At 33.1% G+C, this 24,908-nt stretch overlaps 6 protein-coding genes across 10 annotated transcripts; 3 read left to right on the top strand and 3 right to left on the bottom strand.

Annotated features, from left to right (window-relative positions):
• The first annotated feature begins 922 nt into the window (after positions 1–922).
• Positions 923–4,129, top strand: LOC105642165 (uncharacterized). 3 transcript variants are annotated; one of them, XM_020682907.3, is made up of 7 exons: positions 923–1,154; positions 1,609–1,691; positions 1,838–1,894; positions 1,975–2,515; positions 2,669–2,749; positions 3,416–3,478; positions 3,792–4,129. In XM_020682907.3, exons 1-7 carry the CDS (start codon positions 1,110–1,112, stop codon positions 3,849–3,851), a joined length of 930 nt encoding a protein of 309 aa, XP_020538566.1. In that variant the 5' UTR covers positions 923–1,109; the 3' UTR covers positions 3,852–4,129. The 3 variants fall into 3 exon arrangements, with proteins under 3 accessions (XP_020538566.1, XP_020538568.1, XP_012082275.1); XM_020682909.3 differs by having other exon boundaries at positions 924–1,154; positions 1,980–2,515; XM_012226885.4 differs by having other exon boundaries at positions 926–1,154; positions 1,838–1,887; positions 1,980–2,515.
• Positions 4,130–4,210: 81 nt separating this feature from the next.
• PMZ (zinc finger (AN1-like) family protein) lies at positions 4,211–5,190 on the bottom strand. The gene is made up of 2 exons (XM_012226874.4): positions 4,899–5,190; positions 4,211–4,832 (listed from the first exon to the last, which is right to left on the bottom strand). The coding sequence occupies exons 1-2, from the start codon at positions 5,007–5,009 to the stop codon at positions 4,350–4,352; spliced, it is 594 nt and encodes a 197-aa protein (XP_012082264.1). The 5' UTR covers positions 5,010–5,190; the 3' UTR covers positions 4,211–4,349.
• A 679-nt stretch (positions 5,191–5,869) lies between these two features.
• Positions 5,870–6,677, top strand: LOC105642148 (TATA-box-binding protein 1). The gene has a single exon (XM_012226863.3). It carries the CDS (start codon positions 6,072–6,074, stop codon positions 6,639–6,641), a length of 570 nt encoding a protein of 189 aa, XP_012082253.1. The 5' UTR covers positions 5,870–6,071; the 3' UTR covers positions 6,642–6,677.
• A 5,190-nt stretch (positions 6,678–11,867) lies between these two features.
• LOC105642140 (RING/U-box superfamily protein with ARM repeat domain-containing protein) lies at positions 11,868–14,140 on the top strand. 2 transcript variants are annotated; one of them, XM_020682860.3, is made up of 2 exons: positions 11,868–12,583; positions 12,701–14,140. In XM_020682860.3, exons 1-2 carry the CDS (start codon positions 12,280–12,282, stop codon positions 13,912–13,914), a joined length of 1,518 nt encoding a protein of 505 aa, XP_020538519.1. In that variant the 5' UTR covers positions 11,868–12,279; the 3' UTR covers positions 13,915–14,140. The 2 variants fall into 2 exon arrangements, with proteins under 2 accessions (XP_020538519.1, XP_089572721.1); XM_089716595.1 differs by having other exon boundaries at positions 11,868–14,140.
• A 491-nt stretch (positions 14,141–14,631) lies between these two features.
• LOC105642120 (Noc2p family) lies at positions 14,632–21,197 on the bottom strand. 2 transcript variants are annotated; one of them, XM_012226817.4, is made up of 11 exons: positions 20,927–21,197; positions 20,656–20,801; positions 19,681–19,752; positions 18,841–19,386; positions 17,750–18,052; positions 17,141–17,470; positions 16,668–16,874; positions 16,439–16,525; positions 15,835–15,929; positions 15,612–15,740; positions 14,632–15,296 (listed from the first exon to the last, which is right to left on the bottom strand). In XM_012226817.4, the coding sequence occupies exons 1-11, from the start codon at positions 20,943–20,945 to the stop codon at positions 14,924–14,926; spliced, it is 2,307 nt and encodes a 768-aa protein (XP_012082207.3). In that variant the 5' UTR covers positions 20,946–21,197; the 3' UTR covers positions 14,632–14,923. The 2 variants fall into 2 exon arrangements, with proteins under 2 accessions (XP_012082207.3, XP_089572428.1); XM_089716302.1 differs by lacking the exons at positions 20,656–20,801; positions 20,927–21,197 and having other exon boundaries at positions 19,565–19,681.
• Positions 21,198–23,420: 2,223 nt separating this feature from the next.
• LOC105642131 (peroxidase 63) lies at positions 23,421–24,694 on the bottom strand. Its single transcript, XM_012226838.4, has one exon. The coding sequence runs from the start codon at positions 24,604–24,606 to the stop codon at positions 23,638–23,640; it is 969 nt and encodes a 322-aa protein (XP_012082228.1). The 5' UTR covers positions 24,607–24,694; the 3' UTR covers positions 23,421–23,637.
• Between the last annotated feature and the right edge of the window lie 214 nt (positions 24,695–24,908).

The raw sequence follows: 24,908 nt of genomic DNA, 5'->3' as shown, positions 1-24,908 counted from the left end.
TTCATCAATAATTTTATTAATTATTATTGTTATTTTTAAAAATATTATAAAATTATTATAGGTTGCGAATAAAATTATATTGTTCAAAAATTTATAATAAAGTTATGTCAACTAACACAAAAATTAACCTATATGGATTTTCAACTTGAAAAATGTATTTGTTATTTATGCAATAAAAAATATTTTGACAAAACTCTACTAGAAATAACATTAACGAACTGTAGAGATACTATTATGGTTTATGGTTTATTATATAATTACATGTATACGATAATGTCAATATAGTATTCATAATATTGTCTACAAATTAAATTATTATATACAAAATCTATAATTATAAAGTATCATGCGTAAACTTTATTATAAAATGTCAAATTTTATTATATTATGACAGAATTTTAAAATTATATTTATAAATATATAATTCATAATAATTAATCTACACATCACACCGGGTCATGTGCTCGTAGCAGTTTAAAAAAATGAAAATCAAAAGATGAAAATAAAATAATATTAATAAGTCTGTCACTAATGATTAGTTAATAAAAATAAACAATAATTGAAGTCACAATCGGATATCCTCCAACCGATCTCCTATTATTATATACAAAATGTGAAAAATAACGGATTGCTTATTGTTCTATACAAAATGTGAAAAATAAAAAATTGAGAGGTCAAGATGTTTTAAATTGAACACTTTCCAATTTAGAGATGATGATTTATCTATCCCATCGGAATATATATATATATATATAAACAAAAATTTAAACACATTTGAAGTTGAATTATGGATTTCTATTTTTTTTTTTTTTTAGTTGAGTGAAAATGGGCTTTTTAATAAAATGCAGAATCCGTGAGCAAAGCCCAAAAATTGACCACAAGTTGACCGGACCCAAAGGAAGAAACGCCAAGTAAAACGACTCACTGCCCAACTGTTTTTGTATCGTATAGTTCCTTTCTTACCAATCTGCGTTTCCTTCATCTGTTCTGCTCTTTTGACAATTGCAACTTTGCTTTATAATTATACAAATCGTTCAATTCTGCTTTGCCTTGATAATTTTCCAATTCCACCTGCAATTTCTTACTTTTTCATCTCCCTTATAAGAAGAATGTCTAGCCCAGAGGTCACTATCACCCTTGGCCGCTCCGGCCAGGTACCCTGTCTCTCCACTTTTCTATCTTGATACATGAACATATGATGCATGTGTTTGGATATATGTCTACTTTTATGTATTTTTATATATTATATATATTTTCAATTATTGTTGTTGGGTTTGTTTGGTTTCTGAGGAATTCCAGAAAGTTGGAATTATAGAGAGATGGAATTTAAGATTTTTTTTTTGTTAATTATGCTGTTATGCTTTTTTGGTTTTTCCTTTAATTGATTCAACCTGTAATGTGTAGTTGACTGTGACCCCTTGGAATTCGATGATATTCTATTACTGGTTTTGTGTGTGTTTGTTTTTTTGTTTTTCTTTCTTTATGATTGTTTCTGCAAATTTGGCTTGTTCTAGAATGGACAGAAGTTAAAATTAGTGCATTTCAATGCGATTTTCTGTTTCTTATTTTGAATTGATTGGTGGGTTTTTGGGATTTAACGGTTTGCAGGTGGTGACAAAGGGAGGCAAAAGGTCTAGAGGAGAGGGATTTGGGAGTAATGGTGATAGCAACTTGTTTTCTGCAAACAAGAGGTTTGTTTTTCTCTTCTATATGATTTCTTTGATTGAATTTGAAAATAGTTACCACTTCATTTCTTCTTCTTTTCCATGGCACTCTAATAGGTTATAGTTTGTTGTCTTTTGTGAAAAATGTCATTTGTTGATTATTATGTGGACAGGAATCGAGGAGATGGAATGAAGCAGGGTATTGTCCTAAATGGAGTTAATGGTAACAGGTTACATTCTGCATATTTTGAATTCCTTTTATTGTTATTATTGTTATCTGTGTTCATTAAAACTGGTGCATTTACACAAGTGAAGGATCCCGAATTGCTAAAAATGATCTCCGACTGAAACTGATGCGAAAAAGGCTATCTAAGAAAATTCAGAAAGAGAAAAAGGAAACTGACCCACACAAAAAGCTGGTGAAGGTCATTCACCCTCCTATGAGTTCTGTGAGTTCTTACATGCTGCCAGATGGGTCTGAACCCAGTGGAAGTAACTTTTTGCGGCAAATTCATCATAGAGAAATTGCAGATGATTTGCATCAAGTGGACTCACTAGGAAAATATTACTCATATCATCCAATGGGAGGATCAAGAACTAGATCTTCTGATCGGATTTTAAACAGTTACAACAGGTCATCACCACCAAGAAATTTTGATGAAATGAGGAAAGTTATGCCTGTGAGGATTGCTGATGATTCAAGAGGTCGGCGGGTTTTGAGTGATGAAATTCTTGATTCTTCTAGATTGGCCAGCTCCCAACCTTTATTAATAAAAGCTGCCTCTCAAACTGGGAATGTAGGAACACGAATGGCACCAACAAGAGGCATCATGCAAACTGTGTCACATATGGTACTACTTACGGGGCTTGTGTTCTAATTTTGCTCTCATACGTTCTTACTTTTTGTTCAGTTTACCTTAAGGCATCAACATCCATCCTCTCATTGTGCTTCTTCTTTTTTTTTTTTTTTTTTTTTTTTTTTTTTTTTTTTTTTGTCTTAATAGGGCGAGGAACCTCAAACTGTATCTGGCTTCCTGCATTCTCTTGGTTTGGGGAAATATGTGGTCAATTTTCAGGCGGAAGAAGTGAGTTAGCCATTTCACTGATGTTTAGTGATGTTTGAAGTGACCAGCGAGTTATGGCCACTTTAAATTTATTTTAATTGTATGGTGAAATAAATTATTAGATTTTTTGATTTAAGTTCTTATAGAGTTCTAAGCTTTTGAAGCAGAAAAACTTGAAAAAATTGCCATGATAAATTGTCCACAGGGAGCAGCAACTTTAAATTCTCTGAACTGTAAGTTAGAATTGTGTGATTGGCAGAAAGAGAGAGTTTTACTTTTAATTATTGTGGACTCCCAAAGGTGAGAGTTTCAGAGATGAATGTAGTGTTGAATCTGTTGATCGGTTTGCAGGAGGTATGACACTAAAGCAAAGTTTCAACATGGAGTCTGGGAATCCATGACATAAATGTATTTCTTTTTAGGTATTCTGCATTTCTACTTATTTTGAAGCAGCTGGAGCAGCAGTAGCTGTAATTCAACTAATGTTGATTAGATGCTTTGATGATGTTGTAATGCATGTTGCTTCTTGTGAACTGTAATACCTTTTCTGATTTATTTTTTCCCTGGTGAAGCAGTTTCTGTCGACTTGAGCAATTTTGTGGCATCTTTTTGTGTTTTTGTATTTGGTCTCCAGCTTCTTTCATTGAAATATTAACTTGTTTCATTCTTGATTTATTTGTTTTATAGGTAGATATGACTGTATTGACGCAAATGGGGGATAAAGATCTCAAAGAAATGGGGATACCTATGGTATTTGCTTTAACTTCCTTTATAGAATACTGTAGCTTTTATAAGACCTATTATCCCAACTTGTTACCATATATCATATTAAATTGATTGGGCAACAAAAAAACAGACATGAGAATCTCTTTCTGTTTATTTTGACAAGAATAAGAAAGGAAAATAAATTCTATTCATAAAGAGAAGGACAAGTAATTGTGGTTTTCATGCCTGTTGCTTTCCATTTTTCATTGTCATCTGCATTGCACATTGATATCCATTCTATTATATGTATCTTTCTTCTCTGTTTCTCTGTCTTACCGAGACTGACGTAAATTGGCAGGGACCAAGAAAGAAGATTCTCCTTGCTCTTTTGGCCCTCCTGAAACGGCGAACGTCATGACTGCAACACTGGATGGCTGCTCTTTGGGGAGAGATTCCCGGCTACATTTAATCTAGGTGAGTGATGAGACGTGTTTCTTTTGGAAGTTGGCATGGAACTCTGTAATTGGTTTGTTTATGAAGAATGTATATGATTCTGAAAGTAGATTATGATTGGAGTTGTTAGTAAATTGAATAGGATGAGATTGTCAACGCTGAAATGTATACTGCTGTTAGGGATTGAAGATCCCTTCTCTTGTAGAGCATCCCATTGACCATTTATGTTAGCCTTTTCAAGTATTTTAGATTTGTCTATCTATAGCATATATTTGCAATATTGTGACATTTTATTTGTGTTTTAGACATATATGGAACTGTAAATTCTTGATCAATTTCAAATTATCTTTAATTGAACGAAATTCTAAAATAGGGATACAAAGCAATAAAATTCTTGCAAGCAATTCCAAACATCCCACTCAAATGAAACAATGTCAAATTTACATGGGAATTATTATGAACCCTAAAATATTTTCACGGAAAAGATACTATTTTTAGCTTTTGATGAATTAGATTGAGCATTTTTAGCACAATCTTTCTCATTCCTAGAAGCAAAAGCAGCCAGAAACTTGTCATTCGACCGTCCACTACTGGCGACAGCCTGCGTGGACGATGAACCTCCCTGCTGCAACTTCTTGCATGCATGGTCAGCTGGAAACCGGTGCTTCAAACAAACCTTCAAATGGCAACTTTTGCAGATGCAAGTATTAGAGAATGTCAAAATCTCCTTACAACGTCTAACAGAGCAAGTAGGTTTCTTCTTCTTTAAGGGATCACAATCTCCGGATTTTACATGTTTTTCCAATATCAACTTCTCATCTTCTCCATTTTGCCCTGTCGTTTCAATGGAAGTTGAACAAACATCACAGACTACAACTTTTCTGCTGTTGTGGTTTGATTTTGGACAATCATGAGACTTGTAGGCTCTATGCTCTAAACAGAAAACCTACACCAAATATATATTATTAACAAATTATAAGGATTTATAAATTATATAAATAAAAAATATTACCTTTTGACAACCGTGGCACCTGAAAGGGAGAAAATCAAGTTGATTGCATTCTGAATGTTGGCAATGTCTACCAAGATCAGGAAAAGCTTCTGTTCCTCCTTCTGAACCCATATTTATATATCTCTTGTTTCTTTTAAGGATTGTTTTTGAAATGTTTGGATTTGATAATTCAAGAATTTGAATGAAGAGGAAGAAGATGGAGGCTTATTGTATTTATATTAAGAGGTGGCTTGGAGCCTAATCCAAGAAAGACCAGCCCCCCTCTTCCTCCTGACTTCCGTGTTAAGTTTTTTGTTTTCTTTCTGTTTTATAATCGGATTTTGTTTTAGATGGATGGTTCTGGTCCTCCGGGTCGGTGGCGCGTGGACGGTTTCTATCTTTGACATCTGACGTGTGCATATACACACGTACATGTCCAGGTCCTGGATATTCCTTGGGCCTAAGCCTTGGCCCATCATGAACTCGTACCACGTCATATCTCATTGCTACTAGAGTAAAAGAATTACTATTTTTCAGAAATTATTTAGTTAATTTTTATTTAAAAAGACATGTCATTGGACGATAATAAAAAATAAAATTTTTATGTTCATTTAAATAATAAAATTGTAAATTTATTTAAATTAAAATATAAAATATTATTGATATTTCGGGTATTTTTCACTTTAGTATAATAAGTTTCATTTTTCTCTTCGTATATTTTAAAATTACCAAAATTCTTTCATGTTTGCATATCAATTAAAAAGAAATTGATTTGAACTTATTGAAAACAAATATTTAGGAATGTCCAAGATTGTAAAAGTGTAGGTATGCAATAAATTATACCAGAAAAAATTTAATGGTTAATTTATATATTTTTTTTATTGACCTTAATTAATTAATTATTATCTGTCCCATCACCACTATTAAAAAAACATATATTTATTGTTATTTTCTTAATAATAAAATATTATTAACTAACCAAATCCGGAATTTTTAATTAACAAACAAATCAAAACCCTACAAAATCTATATCCTAATAGGATATGGATTTTACTCTACCTCTATATATATTTATATGTAAGAGCTAAGAATCAAAGTCTTACACTTGTTAAACAAAAACCCACAGTAAAAACAACGAAATTACTGATCAAACGAAGAAATTACAACTTCAGAACGAGAACAAGAACAAGAAAGATGGAAAATTCCAAGAAAAGCTCTTCCGCTATCGTTCCAATTCTACAAAATATAGTATCAACAGTCAATTTAGACTGTAAAGTTGACCTAAAACACCTAGCCCTTCATGCAAGAAACTCCGAATATAACCCTAAACGTTTCTCCGCCGTGGTTATGCGAATCAGATATCCTAAAACCACCGCCTTGATTTTCTCCTCCGGCAAGGTGGTCTGTACTGGCGCGAAAACTGAAGAACAGTCTAAACTTGCAGCAAGAAAGTACGCAAGAATTGTTCAAAAATTAGGGTTTACTCCAAAATTCAAAGATTTCAGGATTCAAAATATCGTTGCTTCTTGCGACGTGAAATTCCCCATCAGACTTGAAAGGTTTGTTTGCAGCGCACATGGCGTGTTTTCAAGCTATGAACCAGAGCTGTTTCCGGGACTTATATATCGCATGAAACAGCCGAAGATTGTAATGCTTATTTTTGTTTCGGGAAAAGTTGTGATTACAGGAGCTAAGACGAGGGAGGATACGTATTCTGCGTTTGACAATATATATCCTGTTCTTGCTGAGTTCAAGAGGCTTTAATAAGTGTTGGGTATAGAGACAATGTTTTGTCTTTAGTTCTCTTCTTATAATCATTAATTTTGACTTTTGGATCTGATTGATCTTTTTACAAGAGTCCCTGAAGAGTTTTAGATTTAATTAATTTTCTTGAGAAATTAATTAATTAATTAATTATTCAGTGATACACTTGCTAATCAGGGGCTAAACCCACCGTTATAGGGTATTGCCTTAAAAAAAATCAATTCAAACCCTAACCCTTTGCTTGGAAAGGAGAGCAAGAAAAATATTTAAGGTAGGAAAATAATAGAGGAAAATAATGAGGAATTATCAATTTCCTTTCTATATTTATTTTCCACACTTGTGTTTGGATATAACGAAGGAAATAAAATTAATTTATTTTTCTTTATCTGAAAAAGAAAAAATTTTAAGAAAAAATAAATGTTATTATTGAAAATTGATAATTTTGTTAATTAATTTAGGGTGTTTAGATAATTTAATAAAAATGAGAGAAATTTCTACTTTTCTCCATTATTTTCTCTCTAAATTAGAAAGGTTCAATACACGTGGGTCTGAGTAGAAAATAAGTGAAATATTAATTCCTCTAATATTTTCCTCCTCTTTCCCAAACAAGAGAAAATACCTTTCCCTGGATATTTAAAGTTATTTTCCTTCCTTAAAAAAAAAAAAATACGCACATTCAAACAAAGGGTAAAGTTAGAATTTTGAAAGGAAATAAAGCTAAATGTGACCTGTAACTTCTAATTTAAGGGAAAAAAGAAAGCCTAAAATCAACTTTTTGTTTCAATTTATTCCATGAATTTACAATTTCAGGTTAATTTGCCCACTAACTCATACTCAAACAATATGAAAAAGCCCTCTATAATGGCTTGTGACCCACTTAATAAATTATAAGTTCAAAAAGCAAATTGAAAATTGAACAAGAGAACTAGACTTGTGCCTAGTTTACAGACTAATCTATATACGAAACTAATTAAAATAGAGAGTCTCCACTTTATTTTTTTTTATTTTCCAATAAATAATCAGAATTCCTCGCTTTAATAAAAAATTATTTTTTCATTAATTTGATCGCTAAGTATCTAAGCAAATGGGATTTCATTGCTTTTTAAAGCTATATGTTTGTCCTCCTCAAATTTGTAATAAGATATATCAAGAGAACAGCATGTCTCTTATGTTGATATTTCCATACTGTATATACTATTTTACAGTTTGAATATTAGAATTCTTTATATAAAAGAAAGGGCAACAGTATCCAAAAATATTTGTGTGAGCTAAGCTACCTGTAATCCTATTTTGCATAACAGAATTTCTCTGGAGGAATCCAATTCCCTCTTCCACTGAGTTGAAGACAGACCCCACAAGTTCACATGTGTAAGATAGAGCACATTTTGAGCTTCCAATCACCATGGTTTTGTTTGTTCTATACAAAACGCTCTTACACAAATCTTAATTCTAAATTATATTATTACAAGTTAAAGATTGTTAATTTAATGTGGTCCTTCAGAATCTCACACATTGGGTTGTGTATGTACAAGATTTATGTGGGTGTCATCTGTAAATAGCATAGGATTGGATTTCTAACTATAATGTATTTTATTATTGTTCTTTTTTTCTGGATTTTCAGTTCGGTTTAGTCCTCGGTAATATTAAATTTGTTTCTGGACTCTATTAATCAGTAAAATAAAAAATTTATTTGTCAATAAAAAATTAGTTTTCTTTTTCCCCCTTCTTTCATGGTATACAATTAGTGTAATCCATAAAATATTTCTTATAGTTTTGAGATATGGAGAGGAGAAAGAGAAAACAAATTGTAAGATTTGATCGCCATTTAAGGGTCTATTTCGCAAATTAGTTGTTTTGATAGGTTTTAACTTTTTTAGTAGCATTGACTAGCTAGTAACTGTTTAAGTAATTTTTCATAAAATGTTAAAAACTAAATGTTACAAGGATTAACCTTTTGTAAAACGCTACCTTAATCTCTAAAAATTAATATTTACTAAACACTATAATAAAAATAGTGTTCAAGTGTTTAGTAAAAACGCTAAAAGTTACTTAAAAAGATGTTGCCGAGCACGCAACGCATATCTCAAACTAGGAAGAAGTTCATTAAATTGAACTCCATAATAAACAAAATTGTTTTTACTTCATTTTTCCCTTTCCGAAATGTCATCATCTTTGTATGACCAGAATTGCGAAATAGGAAGAACTAGCCTCTTGAGCACTTCAACTTATTTTTTATCAACTGAAATAAATTCTTATTGCTAGTGAACAAGTAAAATTCAGCACTTCAACTTGTAAAGATTCATGAGGGCAAAGAGAAAGAATAAGAGAGAAGCTAAATATGCTTAGTATGTTCTTTTCTTTTTTGACTAACTTTGCTAAAAGAAGAAATCAGAGGGAAGAAAATATACAACTTTCTCTTCAATGGGTCCAATTTGGGTCACCTATTTTTTTTTAATTAATTTAAATATATATTAATAAACAACTAATCAGAGATTAACTATCTGATAACTGAAACTGCTTAAAGCAAAAGCCGTGTGGTTTTAGATATGTGGGTCATTAATAAAATAAATTACTTTTTATAAAGAGTAAAGAAAATGGAGATATGATCCAGCCTAGACCACTCTAAAAGTTCATACCAACGTCATAAATATATAAATAAATATCAGTTAATGTGCTTTATTTAAACCTCAATTATTAATTATAAAATATGAATCAATGAACTTCAAATTAACCTCAACGATTACTTTATCAATAATTGAATTTATTATTCATCTTATTAATTGAAGAGATAATGGTATTTTTAGTGACTCGGAAATTGTCCTTTTTCTATTTTGAATTGCGCTTTTTCTATTTTGACGTCTAAACGGGAAATAGTGACTATTAAGTATCTGTATTTACAATTTTTTCAATTTGATATCTTTATTGAAGTGGACAGTCGGATTGTTTAATAGGATAAAATGAAGTCCATATTTATTCACGTGGCCTGACTATTAATCCATGTAAGTTGTCCAACGTGGCAAAAAGGGTTAATTACCAATTGAACCTCGTTAACCTACAACTTAAACACTAAACCTGTCCAGCTGGGTACAATTTAAAATTAGAGTGTTATTGTAACTAAAGTTAAAGTTAAGAATACTAGGAGAAGAAAGTTAAATTTAGCATACAATTAAAACTACCTGCAAAGTATGAAACTTTTTTAATAATTAGCCTTTAAAATTATAGCTGCTACCTTTCCTTTTAGAAATTTTTTGTTTTCCTTGTTTGAACATAAGCCTTAAATTGAATTTGACTGAATGCATAAATTCACCTCTCAAATTTATTACTTTAATTTTATGATACTCTCAACCTTTACTTAGACCCATCAAATACTTCAACTTATAAAATTACACCCATTAAATACTTCAACTTGTAAAATCATTTTATTGAACACTTCAACATGCAAAATTAGATTAACTAAACATTCATTAAATAGTTAAAAAATATATAAATTATTATTTCAAAAGTTATGCTAACTACATATCAAATCAATATTTTACATATAAAAACCAAATGTTAAAGACAATTGTTGTTAGTGTGGAAACGTGTAAAAAGTTATCAAATTTATAAATTTAAATACATAATATGTCATTTATAAAGTTTACGATGCCATAAGATTAAAATTATTAAATTCGGGAGGAAATTTATATATTCCTCCTATTGAACCTTAATGTATGAACTTTGAAAGTTTTTTAACCAACGGTTTACATTTATATACCACCAACGTAACTCTTGACATATTTGGAGCGATAAAATAAGATTGATTTTATAAGCTCCTTTTATTTCAGAATGACTGATCAATCAAACTCGGAGAAATCAATCTTTCAAATAAAAAACTCTAGGAACGTCATATTTTAAGATTTCAAACTACGCGATTGAATAAAAATCCTCCACTCTTTGTTGCAGGTTGAAGACTAGTTCTCCTTTCCCTAACTATAAAAAATACAAATTTATAGTTATTGTTGCTTTCTTTCCTTTTAGGAATTTTCAACAATACTAAAACAGAAAATAAATCTTAAAATTAGATATTTTTATCAATATATATATATATATATATATATATATATATATATATATATTATACACTACAAAACAAAATGGTGATTTTCTTTTAGTAATTTTTATCAAAGAAATGAAAATTGTTGTGAATTAACTGTAAAAGCTAATCAAATTATTACACAAATTTCAGATAAATCATTTATATAGTATCTTTAATTAAATTTAATATAATACACACAATATTAAAATAAAAAGCTTAGCAAATGCTTAGCAATTAAGTATGCAATTATTTCATAATTATATAGCATTAGCTAGCTAATGATGTTATATGTGAAGCGTGATTGGTTCTAAACATGCAAAAAAGTCAGAGCAATTTGCTTATTTAAAAAAATAAATTTAAAAAAAAAAAAAAAAAAAGAAAAAACAACTTTATTTTGAGATAAAGTGAAAGCGACAGATGTCTTTTTCTTAACCTTTTTTATTTTCTTTGCAATTAAAAAGAATGTAGCACGAGGGATTGTCAGGGTGCTCTTTATTACATCAACGGTGAAGGAACTGCCACGTCATCAAATTGCCGGAAAATTTCTGTTGAGTCACGGAATAAAATTTTAGGAGTTGAAGCAAAGTGCAATCGGAATTTAAAAGTTGATAATGGCAATTAACTTTAAACAGCATCAATAATTGCATGCATACCATCTTCTGTTTGCATTGACAGAGTATGGAATCCTCTGCTACTTCATCTATAATATTTTTTGTATATTGCTTTTATATTATTTAAATTCATAATACAAATATTTGACGAAGATCTGAGGCTATGAGGCTGCGATTTTTAACTTTACGAAGAGGACCATTGGATGGACCTTGGGCTTTATAATCCAAGATAACCCTTTTCCATTTATTTCTTTTTTAAAATTTATTAACATGATTTGAAAATTATATATATATGCCAACTGTAGTTCTTTTAAATAATTATTCAAAACTCTTACTTTTATTAATTAAAATATATATTAATTATTTCCAAAACAGTTATCTTCACAAGTAATGACTAACATCCCTCATATAAAATATGAGTCCTTCGATTACATTATACCTCAAGTACATCTTTGGAAATTTAACATAAATAATTAAAACATAATTAAATAAAAATTTTAATTTCACATTAATAAGTCGTAATAAAATGTAACGTAATTAAAAATTATAATAATATTATTAATTTTCATAAAAAAAATTATATTAATGATTACAGAAATATCAAAAAAAAAAAAAAAAAATGAGGTTCACTTGCTTGAGCTTAAGCATCACCACCACTGTCACTATTGCACTACTCGTCTGCACCTCTTCTTCTTTTGGTCTTATTCTCCTCCGAAAGCAACGGAATCATATCTCATACTACCACAGGTTTCATCATCCAAACCTTAACTACTCTCCTTCTTGACTTAGTCTTCACTACTCATCTAAACGCCACCATTTCAGCTTCTTTCCCGTTTTTCCCTTTTAAATCTAAAAAACTTCTATTTCAAGCTTGCTATGGATTCTCAACTTCTCTTTTATTTTGTTTCTATCTACAAACATAATTGAGTAAAAAGGAAAATACCCAAAAGCTATGGAGTTTCAAGAAGCACTTATGAGACTAGTTATACATAAGCATCCTGTAGAGAAACGACTTGTCATTGATGACTCACAGAAAGAAACAGAGAAGCAGAAATGGAGAGTGGCTTCCTTTCGCAGATCATCTTCCTCAAAGAAACAACACCCGAAACAAGAAGTTCCGGTGCCGAAAGAGTTCCTCTGTCCAATCTCCGGTTCTTTGATGAATGACCCTGTTATTGTCTCCTCTGGCCATACTTTTGATCGTGTTTTTGTCCAAGCCTGTAATACTCTTTCTTTTACTCCTACTTTAGTGGATGGTACAGTACCTAATTTTTCTACTGTTATTCCCAATTTAGCACTCAAATCTGCAATTCTAAATTGGTGTAATGACCACTCAATAAACCCACCAAAACCCCTTGATTTCTTCTCTGCAGAGAAGCTTGTCCGTGCAAAAATGGAGGATAAAGATTTGATTTGCAGGGTTAAAGAGATTCCTCCAGTGAATTTCAATCACGCCGTCACTGAACTGACTCACAGTCGGCGAACGAATTTCTCGTCGAGTTCAGAGGAATCGGTGGAAACCGCGGTGTCCACGCCTCCATTGCAATTCACGACTCGGCCAAGTTGTTACTCTTCTGCTTCTTCTTCATCAGAGACTGAAGCCTTAAACCCTAACCCTAACCATGAAGAAGAAGAGATTTTTAAAAAGTTAAAAAGCTCACAAGTATTTGAGATTGAAGAAGCATTAATTTCATTGAGAAAGATTACCAGAACAAACGAACATTCTAGAATCGAGCTGTGTACTCCAAGATTACTCTCAGCCGTCCGATCTTTAATCAATTCAAGGTACATTAACATTCAAGTGAACTCGGTTGCATGTTTAGTTAATTTGTCTTTACAGAAAGTAAACAAAGTTAAGATCGTACGGTCAGGAATTGTTCCTCTGTTGATTGATGTATTAAAGGGCGGATTCCCTGAGGCGCAGGAACATGCTTGTGGTGTGATCTTTAGTTTAGCTCTCGATGATCATAATAAGACTGCAATTGGTGTTTTAGGCGCTTTGCCTCCACTATTGCACTTACTTCGATCCGAAAGTGAGTGGACTCGGCATGACTCGGCTTTAGCTTTATATCATCTTTCACTCGTTCAAAGTAATCGGAGTAAGCTAGTCAAACTCGGGGCAGTACCAATTCTTTTGGGTTTGGTCAAGTCGGGTCATATGAGGAGTCGGATTTTGCTAATACTGTGTAATTTGGCATCGTGTGTAGACGGGCGAGCCGCTATGTTGGATTCGGGTGGGGTGGATTGTTTGGTGGGTTTGTTGAAAGGGAGCGGGTTGGAATCTGAGTCAACTCGAGAGAGTTGTGTGTCCGTGTTGTATGCACTGAGTCACGGTGGTTTGAGGTTCAAAGGGTTGGCTAAGACCGCCGGGGCAATGGAGGTGTTGCTGCAGTTGGAGAAGTCGGGGAGGGAGCAAACGAGAGAAAAGGCAAAGCGAATGTTGGAGAAAATGAAAGGGAAAGTGGAGGAAGAGGGGGAGGAAGAGGTGGATTGGGAGGAATTGTTGCTGGACTCGGGGTCAATAGCAAGAAGTCGGAGTCAACTCGGTGGCGGAAACGAGTCAAGTATAGAATCGTCCGAGTTATAAGTGGAGCATAGGTTGATTATTTGTTTTGTTTATGCTTCTTTTTCGGGGTTTGTTAATGTGGGAGGCATTTTTTTGGTTTGGCATTATCATACTTTTCTTTTTTTTTTTTTTGTTTCCATTTGCCTAATTCCTAATTCTGGGGCAATAAAAAAGGTGTAAATAATGAAGCATTATAAGATGCATTCAAAAAATAATAGAAAATTGTTAAATAAGATTTTTTATTTAATTTTTGTTCAGTAAAAGCTTTATTTGATTTTGGCTTTCTCTCTTTGGATTTGTACATATAAAAATACAGTACATTTTCAATGATCTAATTATCTCTTGGTCTACTTCTCTTTCAAAAAAAAAAAAAAAATGTTAATATTAATAAAATTTTATTCACCACATTATAATGTAAATTGAAAATTGATAATCATGAAAGATTTAGTTGATTCAGTCAATTTCTGTGAAACTTTAAATTGAATCCAATTATTTTTAATTTAAATTTTTATATTAATTGCAAATTTATCAAATTGACTGATTTACATTGAAAATCACCTACAAATAATATTTATTTTATGATTTAATTCACTTCAATTTTTAATCGAACCATGATCTATATATATCACCGAATAAATCCAAATTTATTTTCCAAATCGAAACCAAACCAAATTGGCTGAGCCGTTTATACAGCTTAGATGAAGACTTTTCCTCATTGAAAGAATTTGATTCGTATCATACAAAAATAAAATAAAATAAATTCCAAAAATAGAAGTTCTTGAATGTATCAGGCCATTCAAGTGTTGGTCACAATGCAACTTGAACACAAAATTCAACTATAATGCTTCTTTTCCTAAGAATTGAGCTTTGACTTTGAGCACATCAGAAATTTGTAGACAAAATAATTTATGCTTTTTTCTTTCTCTTATATATTCCAAACAAAATCATATTGGAAATGTGAGTGTAATACAATTTTCCATCAATTACTTTTCTCGCTGTTGGAACTTCTTTTGCTTATGCATCAGCCAGTTCAGTTCTGTTTCCTCTTCCTCTTCTGAGATCGCACATTTTTCTTTGACAAAATTCCAGAAGGTCTCGACTTCATGTGTTGCTGTTCAGGAGGCACAGATTTTGCTTTATCAACTTTACTATCAGAAGACTTCCTCTTTTTCCTTGGCCGAGATCTCTTCTTCGATAATTTCTCAGAAGGTTTCTGCTTCTGACTCTGCAGTTTAGGAGGCAATGATTTCTCATCTTCATCGTTGTCAGAAGAAGAAAGCGGGTCACTGACAGATCCATCTTCATCAGAACTAAGAATCAGATCCTCCACAACATCTTCCTCTGCGTCTTGCTGCTCTGCCTTTCTCTTCTTTGTTTTCTTTTTCTCCTTTGAGGGCTTCGTCCTATAAACCAAAGAGCTGAAGTCAGTAAAGTTAAATTGTACAAGGATAATTTATCGTACTCGTTATTTCTCTTGCTTTTTCGCAAACAGGTTATTTCCCCCAGTTAGAACCACGATCTTCCTATCAAAAAGGAGCAATCTTGCAATTATATGCTAAGGCTCACATGCACATATTACCCTACTTATTGAAAATACAAACCATCACAGATAAACTCTGGATGCATATACTCTTGTGGGGTGGGAAGCAAGAGAGAGCCAATATTATGATGAATGTATCTAGGCATGCAAGTGGAGATGAAAAAGAGAGGAAATGAACCTGGAATCACCTCCCGGTAACCAGGAGGAACTAAAGACGGCAGCACTTTTCTCAGTCTCACTATCATCATCTTCATTGATTTCCGACACTTTCTTGGCAAAGAAAGATGATTTTTCACCCACAAGAACGCTGAAAATTACAAGCTATGACTTACATATTGGCCTTCTGACAGCAGAAAAGGATTACTATAACAAATGATTAAAAAAATAAATGGATAATAAACCTGGATTCCTCCAATGAATCTTTTTGCTGTTGTGCCCTCTTCCGTAGAGTTTCAACATACTGTAACAGAGGGCTGGCCCCTGACTTTTTCTCATCCTGTGACAAAATACAGGACTCATTTATCAGCACATTGAATTAGCCAAAGGTACATAAAAAGAACACATATAAAGATCATTTTCTGCTTAGAAAACTTTATCAGTTGCATTCTGTATCATGAATGAACCCGTGTTGCAGTAAACTTGGCATTTATCATTACCAGAAACATTACAGCCAACATCAGTAAGATGTTAACCAACAAAGTAAGAAAATCACATAATAAAAACATAAAAGAATCCACAATAACAACCCCCATCCATTTCTTCTGCACTATGAAAGAGGATTTCATCTCTACAATATTGTTCATACTTCATAAAGCTGCAATAGACTAGCTTTGGGCTTATTGATGCAGTCAAATGTTAAAAGTGTTCAGAAAACAAGAGCACAAATAAGAGGCCACTGATTGGAAGGTTAAAAAAGACATCTACTCTACCACTACGCAAGAGCAAACTAAATATGTAGATGAAAATTTTAGCACAAAAAAAGGAAGGAAGAATGGATTCTCAGACCTCAAGAAAAGATGTAGCTGCTGGATCACTTGGTAGAAAACTTATGGACATGCGCTTTTCATTCGTGAACTTAGAATTAGCCTCAACCTTGGGCAAGAGGAAAAGCATTAGTACGCCGTGCAAATATTTATAGAAGTCGACTAAAAGAAATATCACTCTCCTCTGATACACTTCTGAGAAAATTCTCACTCCAGTAGACTACAACTAATCACTATTTAAAGGGACTTACCTGATAAATAAGCTGACGTATTTCTTTTCTGAACCTTTCAATTTTAGTAGTTTTGCAAAAATTACGCAACCGCACAACTGGAACAAAAGACAGTTCAAAGAAAGCAACAGAACAGCTCCATTGAGCTAAATGTTCAGCAAGCTCTTCAACCACAGAAAATACGCATGCCTCCTGAAATGCTCTCGTCTTCAAGGTAGGCTTGCTCACCTGGATTAACATTTCTCCAAATTTATATAAGCAATAAAGCGAAACAGTAAACTGAAGAAAACAATCCAAAGGAAGATTTGTTTTTGGCTAGAACGTAAAGAAGCAAAGGAAATCCTCCTTATTTCTATCAATAACATGAAAGTAAAATGTTATATGATAATTTAAAAAATTGATAAATGGGGCCAATATTGACAGAAGCGCTGAAATTTGACCTTTCCGAGCCACTTGACCTAAACCTAAAGAAAATAATAAAGAGCATAAAATACCTTTAATATGGTACGTAAATCAACAGCTTTCCCAACACCACCAGTAGGGCGCCTATTTAACTCTTTCATCTCCAGCATATCCAAAAGAAGTATAGAAACAGGTATAAAGGTACCAGTAGAAGCAGCAATCCGGTTCAGCATTCTAATACACCTCAATCTGAGGGGGAAATAACGAGCAGTTGGAACTAGGCGGGCAACTCCAGAAATTATTTGGGACAATGGATAAGCAAGAGGCCTAAGATCAGCTTCTGAACTGTAAGCACAGATAGCACCAGTCCAAAGTTCAAGGCAATTTATGAACTTCCATTCATAAACTTTGCGAAATGATTCCTACAGAACAGTGAGAGGTATTGTGCGTCTAAGGTGAGAAACTGCACAAAAAGTGATAAATAGTACAATTGCCCAGAACTAAAACATAAGGCAGCAACAGCAAAAATAAAGCAACAATTCAAGCATGCTCTCCCATAAAAAATATTTAATTAGAAGAGAAAATGAGATACACCTGGCCTACTGCAGTGTCACATCAATCAGATGTTTTTAATTCAAATCTATATACAAATAGCATAATTAGCGAGAAGCATACAATTCTTTCATTAAAAAAAATACTACCTTAGTTTTCATAGTAATTGCATCGCGCAAAATCATAGCCTGTTGCCTGATGAAAACAAAGGCATGTTGATATGCAGTTGGAAGATCTACACCAAGAAGTTCTATGACACAATTCCCGAGAAAATGGATGTGCTGCAACTTTGAGGCATTTATAAACTGACAGTTCAAAACATAGGCTTTGTATATCCCTTTGAAGCATTCATCTAAACAGTCAGATCCAAGTCGAATGCATAAATCTCTCAGAAAAAGGAAACATACAACAGGGAGGGCTCCTCCTCCTGTACCCCAAAAGTGAAGGACAACCTGAAATAAGACAGTGAAAGCAAATTATAAATGAACAGGAGTCCTGTCCCTTAAATATCGAAACTCAAAAAGCACAGGGCATGTTCACTTTAAACCGTGAGTCAGTAAACCCATAATCTTGTAAGCGCATAAGGACACCTACATATATGATAAAATGGTTTTATAACATAGAGACTAGATAGTCAAAACCAAATCTAATTTCAAACATTGGGTTTTGCACCTTAAATGCAGGACAAAGCAATAGTAGGCATGACATGATACACCTATAGGAATAAAGCCAAATTCTGATTCATGCTTATAGATTGTTAGTGACTAACTTTGCTATCACTTAAACCTTTATAATACATTTCTCTCCCAATTTTGTAAATAGCATACAAGACATCTTAGCAACTTGAGAAAACCAATCACTAAAGAAACTTTTTGAAATTATTCATTTTTAAGAAGTAATTTAAAGCATCTAACTATGAAACCTTATTAACCAACAAGCTCCAAACAAAATCCTAACTGCACTACTCCAGTTTTGTAGGATGGACATACTTTAAGGATACATGCATCAAGTTTGGCAGGGAGGAAGTGGTATTTCAGTTCCAACAAATTAAATACATGTATAAACTTTTCCAGTATTCGGAGAATGAACAGTCTCCGGCCTCCTTCGTGTTCACCACTATAACAACTAAGGACAGGAGCTCCAACAAAATGGCATCATATTCACAAGTTGAAGTCATATGCGATGGAAAAAAACTATAAAAAACTCTAAGCTCCAAGAAAATGACATCCAGATTGTGTACCTTCATGTACTTCCGTAATAGATTTGGAAAAGCACCCAAAAGTACAGCAGAATATTTGAGACGTCTTAATGTAAAAGATATCATATCTGTGTCAGTCATTTGGTTCAGAACATGTAGGGCATTTCCAAGATACGACTTCACCAGGTGGCTGTAGTTCTTCCATTTTCTTGTACTCATCAAATTATTTATAGTTTCTTTCTTACCACCAGAAGCAGGTAGGCCCAACAATTTACGAAGAATTCCATCCATTTCACCGAGTACAAACGACATTATCTTATTAAAGACACTGCTGGACATGACAGTGAACTTGATTGAAGAGTCATCCCCACCATCATCACCATAGTGGCATGCAATTCTGAAAGCTTTCATAAGAGAACGGACAGCACCTACTTTTCCATTTTCTCGAACTGATTGACACCAAGAGTCAACCATAGCAGTGGTAATAGCACTTTTAGAAGGTTTATCTTCCTTTTCTGTAATATCATGATCGCTTGTTTCTTCATCCACTTGCATATCTGCAGCCTCCAGTTCAGTATCAGCATCTTCCTGCAGAAATTGCAAAAAGTATGAACTTGGCAATATAATTTAGTTCACTGATCTGGAAGATTCTGACACCTGAACCCATTGACGGAGCTAGGGGGTCTAGGGGTGGCCCCCCGGCCCCCCCTAGCAAATTTTTTTTAAAAAAAATCACCCATAAAAAATTAAAATTTTTTAAATTTACCTACTAAAATAGTAAGTATTTTCAATTTCGCTCCCCTTTAACTCTTGAAATTTTTATTAGCCCCCCTAACTTTAATTCCTGGATCTGTCACTGCTATGAACCTATTCCGAGCTCACCTCAATCTCCTCATCATCAAATTGTAAAACCTCCTCATCATGCTCTTGCAAATATTGATAGAATTCAGGGTCCTGTATAAAAAATTTTCAGAAAAAATAACATTAATAACAATCAGAACAGTAGCAAGGAATGTAAACATTGATCAGTTATAAAGTGACTTCGCATTGATTATCATAACCATTAAGAACCTCTTGATAGTTGATATTTAAATGTGTTTATTATTAATGCTTTAAAATTTTTATCATCTAAAATTAAAAATTTTTCTCATCTAAATTTCTCTTAGTTATGAACAGAGTAAAGTGAAAACAGAAGATTCATATAGCCAACCCAACTAGTTTGGTATTACAACTTAGTTGTTGTTATTGTTGTTGTAAATATAAAAATCTTTATATCCTCGTGATCAATATGGACAAAACCCAACCTCCAACATAAAAAAGCAACTCAACCATGATAGTTTGCACTACACCAGCCTATTAACTGCAATTCCCTTATAACTCCCGAATTAGGGATCCAAAGCAAAGAATCCCAGTTTTGAAGTTACATATCAAACAACTGCATGGATGTTAAATATGCCTCAAAGGAGAAAATTTTAAACCTAAAAAGAGAAAAACAATCCAAATCCATCCCTCTCAATTCCCTATCCAAATGAAACCTAAAAATTATCCAAGTGACTGTTCTACCACCAAATCTTAGAATTCAACCATCTATAGTCTATAAATACTTGCACCTGACAAGCTAAGGTCTTTTAAGTTCAGTACATTTCCTGATTATTCATGGCAACATAAGGACCAAAACGGAAATGCAAAGTTACAGACCACAAGAAAAACTTTAAAATGGCTATTCATAAGCTCAAAAATGAGAATAAGCATTCAAATGTCCCAATCCCTTCTAACAAAACAAAATAAAGTTTTGAAACAAAAAAACCAAAAGATTAAAAAAAAAAAAAAAAAAAAAAAAAAAAAAAAAAAAAAAACCTTTTCTTTAAGTTTCTGCAACTGATCTTTATGCTCCCTAGCTAATTTTTTCCGAGATTTCGAGATGTTTTCGCTTCCTTGTACTTCTTCTTCTTCTTCTTCCTCCTCCTCCTCTTCTTCGCTTGTGTCATTGTCTAAATCTTTAACTGACGTTAACAACAAAAGGAGATGTAAAAAAAAAAAAAAAAAAAAAAAATCAATACACTACGCGAAAACACCCAAAGAAAAAAAAACAAAAAAAACCATAAACCTGTAACTGATTAAGCAAAACCTGGGTATTCCACGTCCATGGTGAAAATAGGTGGAGAACTGCGGTCCTTCTTCGAATTAAACTTTAGAAGGAAAGAAAACTGTTCCAGAAAGTCGAATTTTTAGCGAAAGGGAAAGAGTATCACTTACTTCACTTTGCTACTTACAAGCCAGAATGGCAAAAACCCTAATTCCCCTTCTAGGGTTTTAGCCATTCCATTTCATTTTCATCCATCTTCTTAATCACGGGCCCATAAGTTCAGGTCGGATAGCTTTTGTTTACATCGGGCCGTCTATGTTCAAAAAGTTGGGTTAGCCCGCTACTACTGAAGTAGAAATCGGAAAAATATGAATGACAATTTGACCCGAAACAGATTTGACTTGCTCCGACCCCGATATTGTTCGGGGCGCGGACAGTAGATATTTGCATTTTTGTAACGCGCTACCGTCAATAATATATTATTTTTATTAAAAAAATAGGACTTTTACATATTTAAGCATTTAAATGTTATGATTTTAGCTAACAATATAAAAATACTACTAAATTATGTTTAAAATTTATAATTTATTGTGTTAATAAAGAAATTTATACTTTATAATAATATATTAAAATGAAAAATAAATCGAAAAAATTTTATTAGCTCCATCTCTAATAAGATAATTCCATTCTGACTCTAATTTCCTGCAGGGCGACGTAATACAGGCGAAACTTTTAATTGCCCATGAAAAGTTCGTGTAATGTGGATATTTTTATGGTTAAAAAATAAATGAAAATGTAAAGTTTAAAATATATTTTACTCTCACACAAGATAGCATGATACTAATTTCAAGCCTAAAGAACACTTGCATGGTTGTTACATGAAAAATTAAAATTTTCCAAACACATGAGTAATGTTTCAAATGGATCATGGTAAAGGGAGTAAATTCAACTAATTTGTTTTTTAACAAACATCTATATATTTGTCTAAGTGTCACCATGCTCATAGTTTATGAGCTCAAAAAAATTAATAATTTATTTGCTTATCTGCCTAAATCATTATTGTCCTCTCTATGTAGAATTTTATAATTAGAAATAATTTATTAGAGATAACTTGATTCAGTGGTTGAGGCCACTAAATTTCACCCTGATGATCGTAGATTTGAACTGTAGAGTTACTGTTTTAGCTCTCCAATTTGAAAACTCTTGTTACAATCAACATTAAAATTTGCTATAATTGTATAGTTTCTTTGGCAACATTTTAAATTTGGGCAAAAACAAAAATAAAGTTTTTTTTTATAAAGAAGTAAATTAACATTCAGAAAATTCCTCAGAACAGAAGAACACAATGATGATGTTTCTTCTGCTTGCTCCAAAACTATTAAAATCATTCAAGAAATGTAAGGATGGTAGGTCTGTTTAGCAAGCTGAGCTGTTGGCTACAATTGCATCAAGTGGTTTTACTTTTGACCGATATGGGCATATGTTAATAATGAGATAGTGAGATTATTACATTTATGGGGTCATCATTTGAAAGCTATTCTGATTTCTACAGTGGCTTCGATTTGGATGCATGCTGCCGGAGTAACACTTGGGCTCCAGTACTCTCAGCTGCCTTATTTGAATGTCAATTGTCTTGGCCTGAATTGGTCGGAACCGACACATAATTTTTTGATATTACCAAAGTTGTCATCCTCTTCCCATTTAACACTTAAGTGAGAGAGTAATTTTTTTTAGCCGGACAGCGGTTATACTATCTCGATTATCTAATTTTGGATCACCAAAATAGAGTCTAGTGCGCTTTAATCTTGGAAGAATAGAAATATAGTTCAAAATAATCAATATGATTAGTTTTTAAAAAGTAATTTCATCTCAATGCCAATCATCGCTAAACGTCAATTTCATTAAGAATTTTACTGCACTAGAACATGCGTGGCTGAGTTCCAAGTAGATGTGGACGGTAGTTTGGTAATGTCTGCAATTCCAGTGCAAAATTTCTCTGCTCAAATTTCAGATCTCCATCTCAAACCACAATTCTGGTTTTTTGACAGTAAAGAATTGGTGGTAAAGCAATAATAAGAGACACCATTAAAGTAAATAAAACAAGAACAGACAGAATTCAACTCAAAGACTTCGAAAAATACACCACCAATGTCAAACTCTAAAGCATATTTCCCCTTCACTTTCCTCATTACTATATTCTTAAATCCATCACCATAATTTCTTCATTTCTACATTTTTTAGGTAATGAAATTACTATAATACCATTAAATTAAAACCTGTTCATAAAAAATATGTAATTGAAGTAAAGAACAGCAATGGAGGTAAATGCAATCCCTTGCTGGTTTTGCACCAGGTCTCAAGCAGACCAACAATCAATTGTTGGTCCTGTAAATACTAAATGCAACTGTAAGCATTAAAACTGGCAATTACTTAACATTCAAAATTGAGCAATGAGCAAATTAAATTAAATAAAACCATCAAAACAAGCAGAAGCCCATTGGGAAAATACAAACAGATTGAAACCAAGAAGAAAAAGTAAAGAAAACATGTATAATTTAAGTTTGATATCATGATCAGTGCAGACAAATATTGTATACATATCAACTTCAGATCCTCACAATTAACCAAAAGAATTAATACATAAATAAAACCCAAAATCTTCATTCACGATCACCCATTATCCCTTTAATTTCTCAACTAAATCACAACAACAAAAAAAAAAATTATAAAAATAAAACGAACCCATAAAATTTTCAGTTGATAGCATCACACCTGTGCCTAATCTCACCTCTCCTTCCAGTCTTGATGCCATAAACACTGAGCTTCTCCATTGCTTTCCCAAAATCTTGGAAAAACTTGTTCTGATCTTTAGCATAAAGCTCCACAAAAGGCTTGGTTCTTGGATCATTATACAATCCATGATCTGATTCTAATAGGCCTAACCCTTTAGGCAAATTTTGAAAATACACATTATCAAACTTGTTTGGTGTCATTATATCATTAAAAACTGATAAAGTTGGATTCTTGTAAGAATCTGCACAAGCCTGTTGAAGACCCTGAGCAAATCTTGGATTGTAATCTGTGTCATTATACACAAAACTCCTGAACTCCTTACAATGAGAAAAACCTATAGTATGTGCACCACTCAACGCCACCATTTCTTGAACACTAAAACCTTTAGAACCAAAAATATCGATAATTTTTGACATCGGCATTGTGGGTTTTGGCAGATTGCCTTCTACATAAGCAGATTTAGAGATGCGATAATCTTTTCTCCCTAACAGAACACTATAGTAAGGACCACCAACCATTGTGACTAGATCACGGGTTGCTACGGCTAGAATATCGGCGCAAGAAACAGTATTAGGGCAAGAAAGCTCAAGGGCAGTTTTGGCACGAGTGACTAGATCAAAGGCATCACCGGGAAGGGAGAGGTTAATGTCGGCGTCACGTTCGGCAGAGTTGAAAGGAGTAGAGGAGATGAGAACGGAACCGTCGCAGCCATTGAGGAGGCAGTCATGAAAGAAGAGACGGAGAGTTCCGGCGGCGGTTGTAGGACTGGTGATTTGCTTGTTGGTTATGGTATCTTGAATGATTTGAGAAAATTTTGGGCAAGATTTGTCGTAATAGGTGTAAGAGAGTCTTGATTCGCAGAGGAAAGAGAGGGATGAGAGGGAAATGAGAATGAGGAATAATGACGGCGGTCTTACCATGGTTGCCATAGAGAAAGAGAGAGCAGAGAAGGGCCTTTTAGCAGCGGAAAGGAGATGAAGTGGTAGGGAAAGTGGTGGTGGTGACTGACTGGTAAGAACTGAGAGAGTGGGGTAGAGAAGGGAAAGGGTTAAATTCGGAAATTGAAAAAAAAAAAGGATGGAGTAGAGTGCACGCGCCACTTAATTCAATAACACGAATCACGGATTGCTTGCTGGATCCATGGCAATAAGAAGGGGTTACTTTGTCATTTTAAAACTAAGTTTTGGCCAAAAAAAATTCTATTGTATAAAAATTGAAAAAAAGAAAGAAA

Source organism: Jatropha curcas, chromosome 11, assembly GCF_041381405.1.
Source record: "Jatropha curcas cultivar XTBG-Jc1 chromosome 11, XTBG_Jcur_1.0, whole genome shotgun sequence".
NCBI lineage: Eukaryota > Viridiplantae > Streptophyta > Magnoliopsida > Malpighiales > Euphorbiaceae > Jatropha > Jatropha curcas.
Note: the sequence above shows the minus strand (reverse complement) of the source record. Positions and strands in the feature narration are given on the sequence as shown.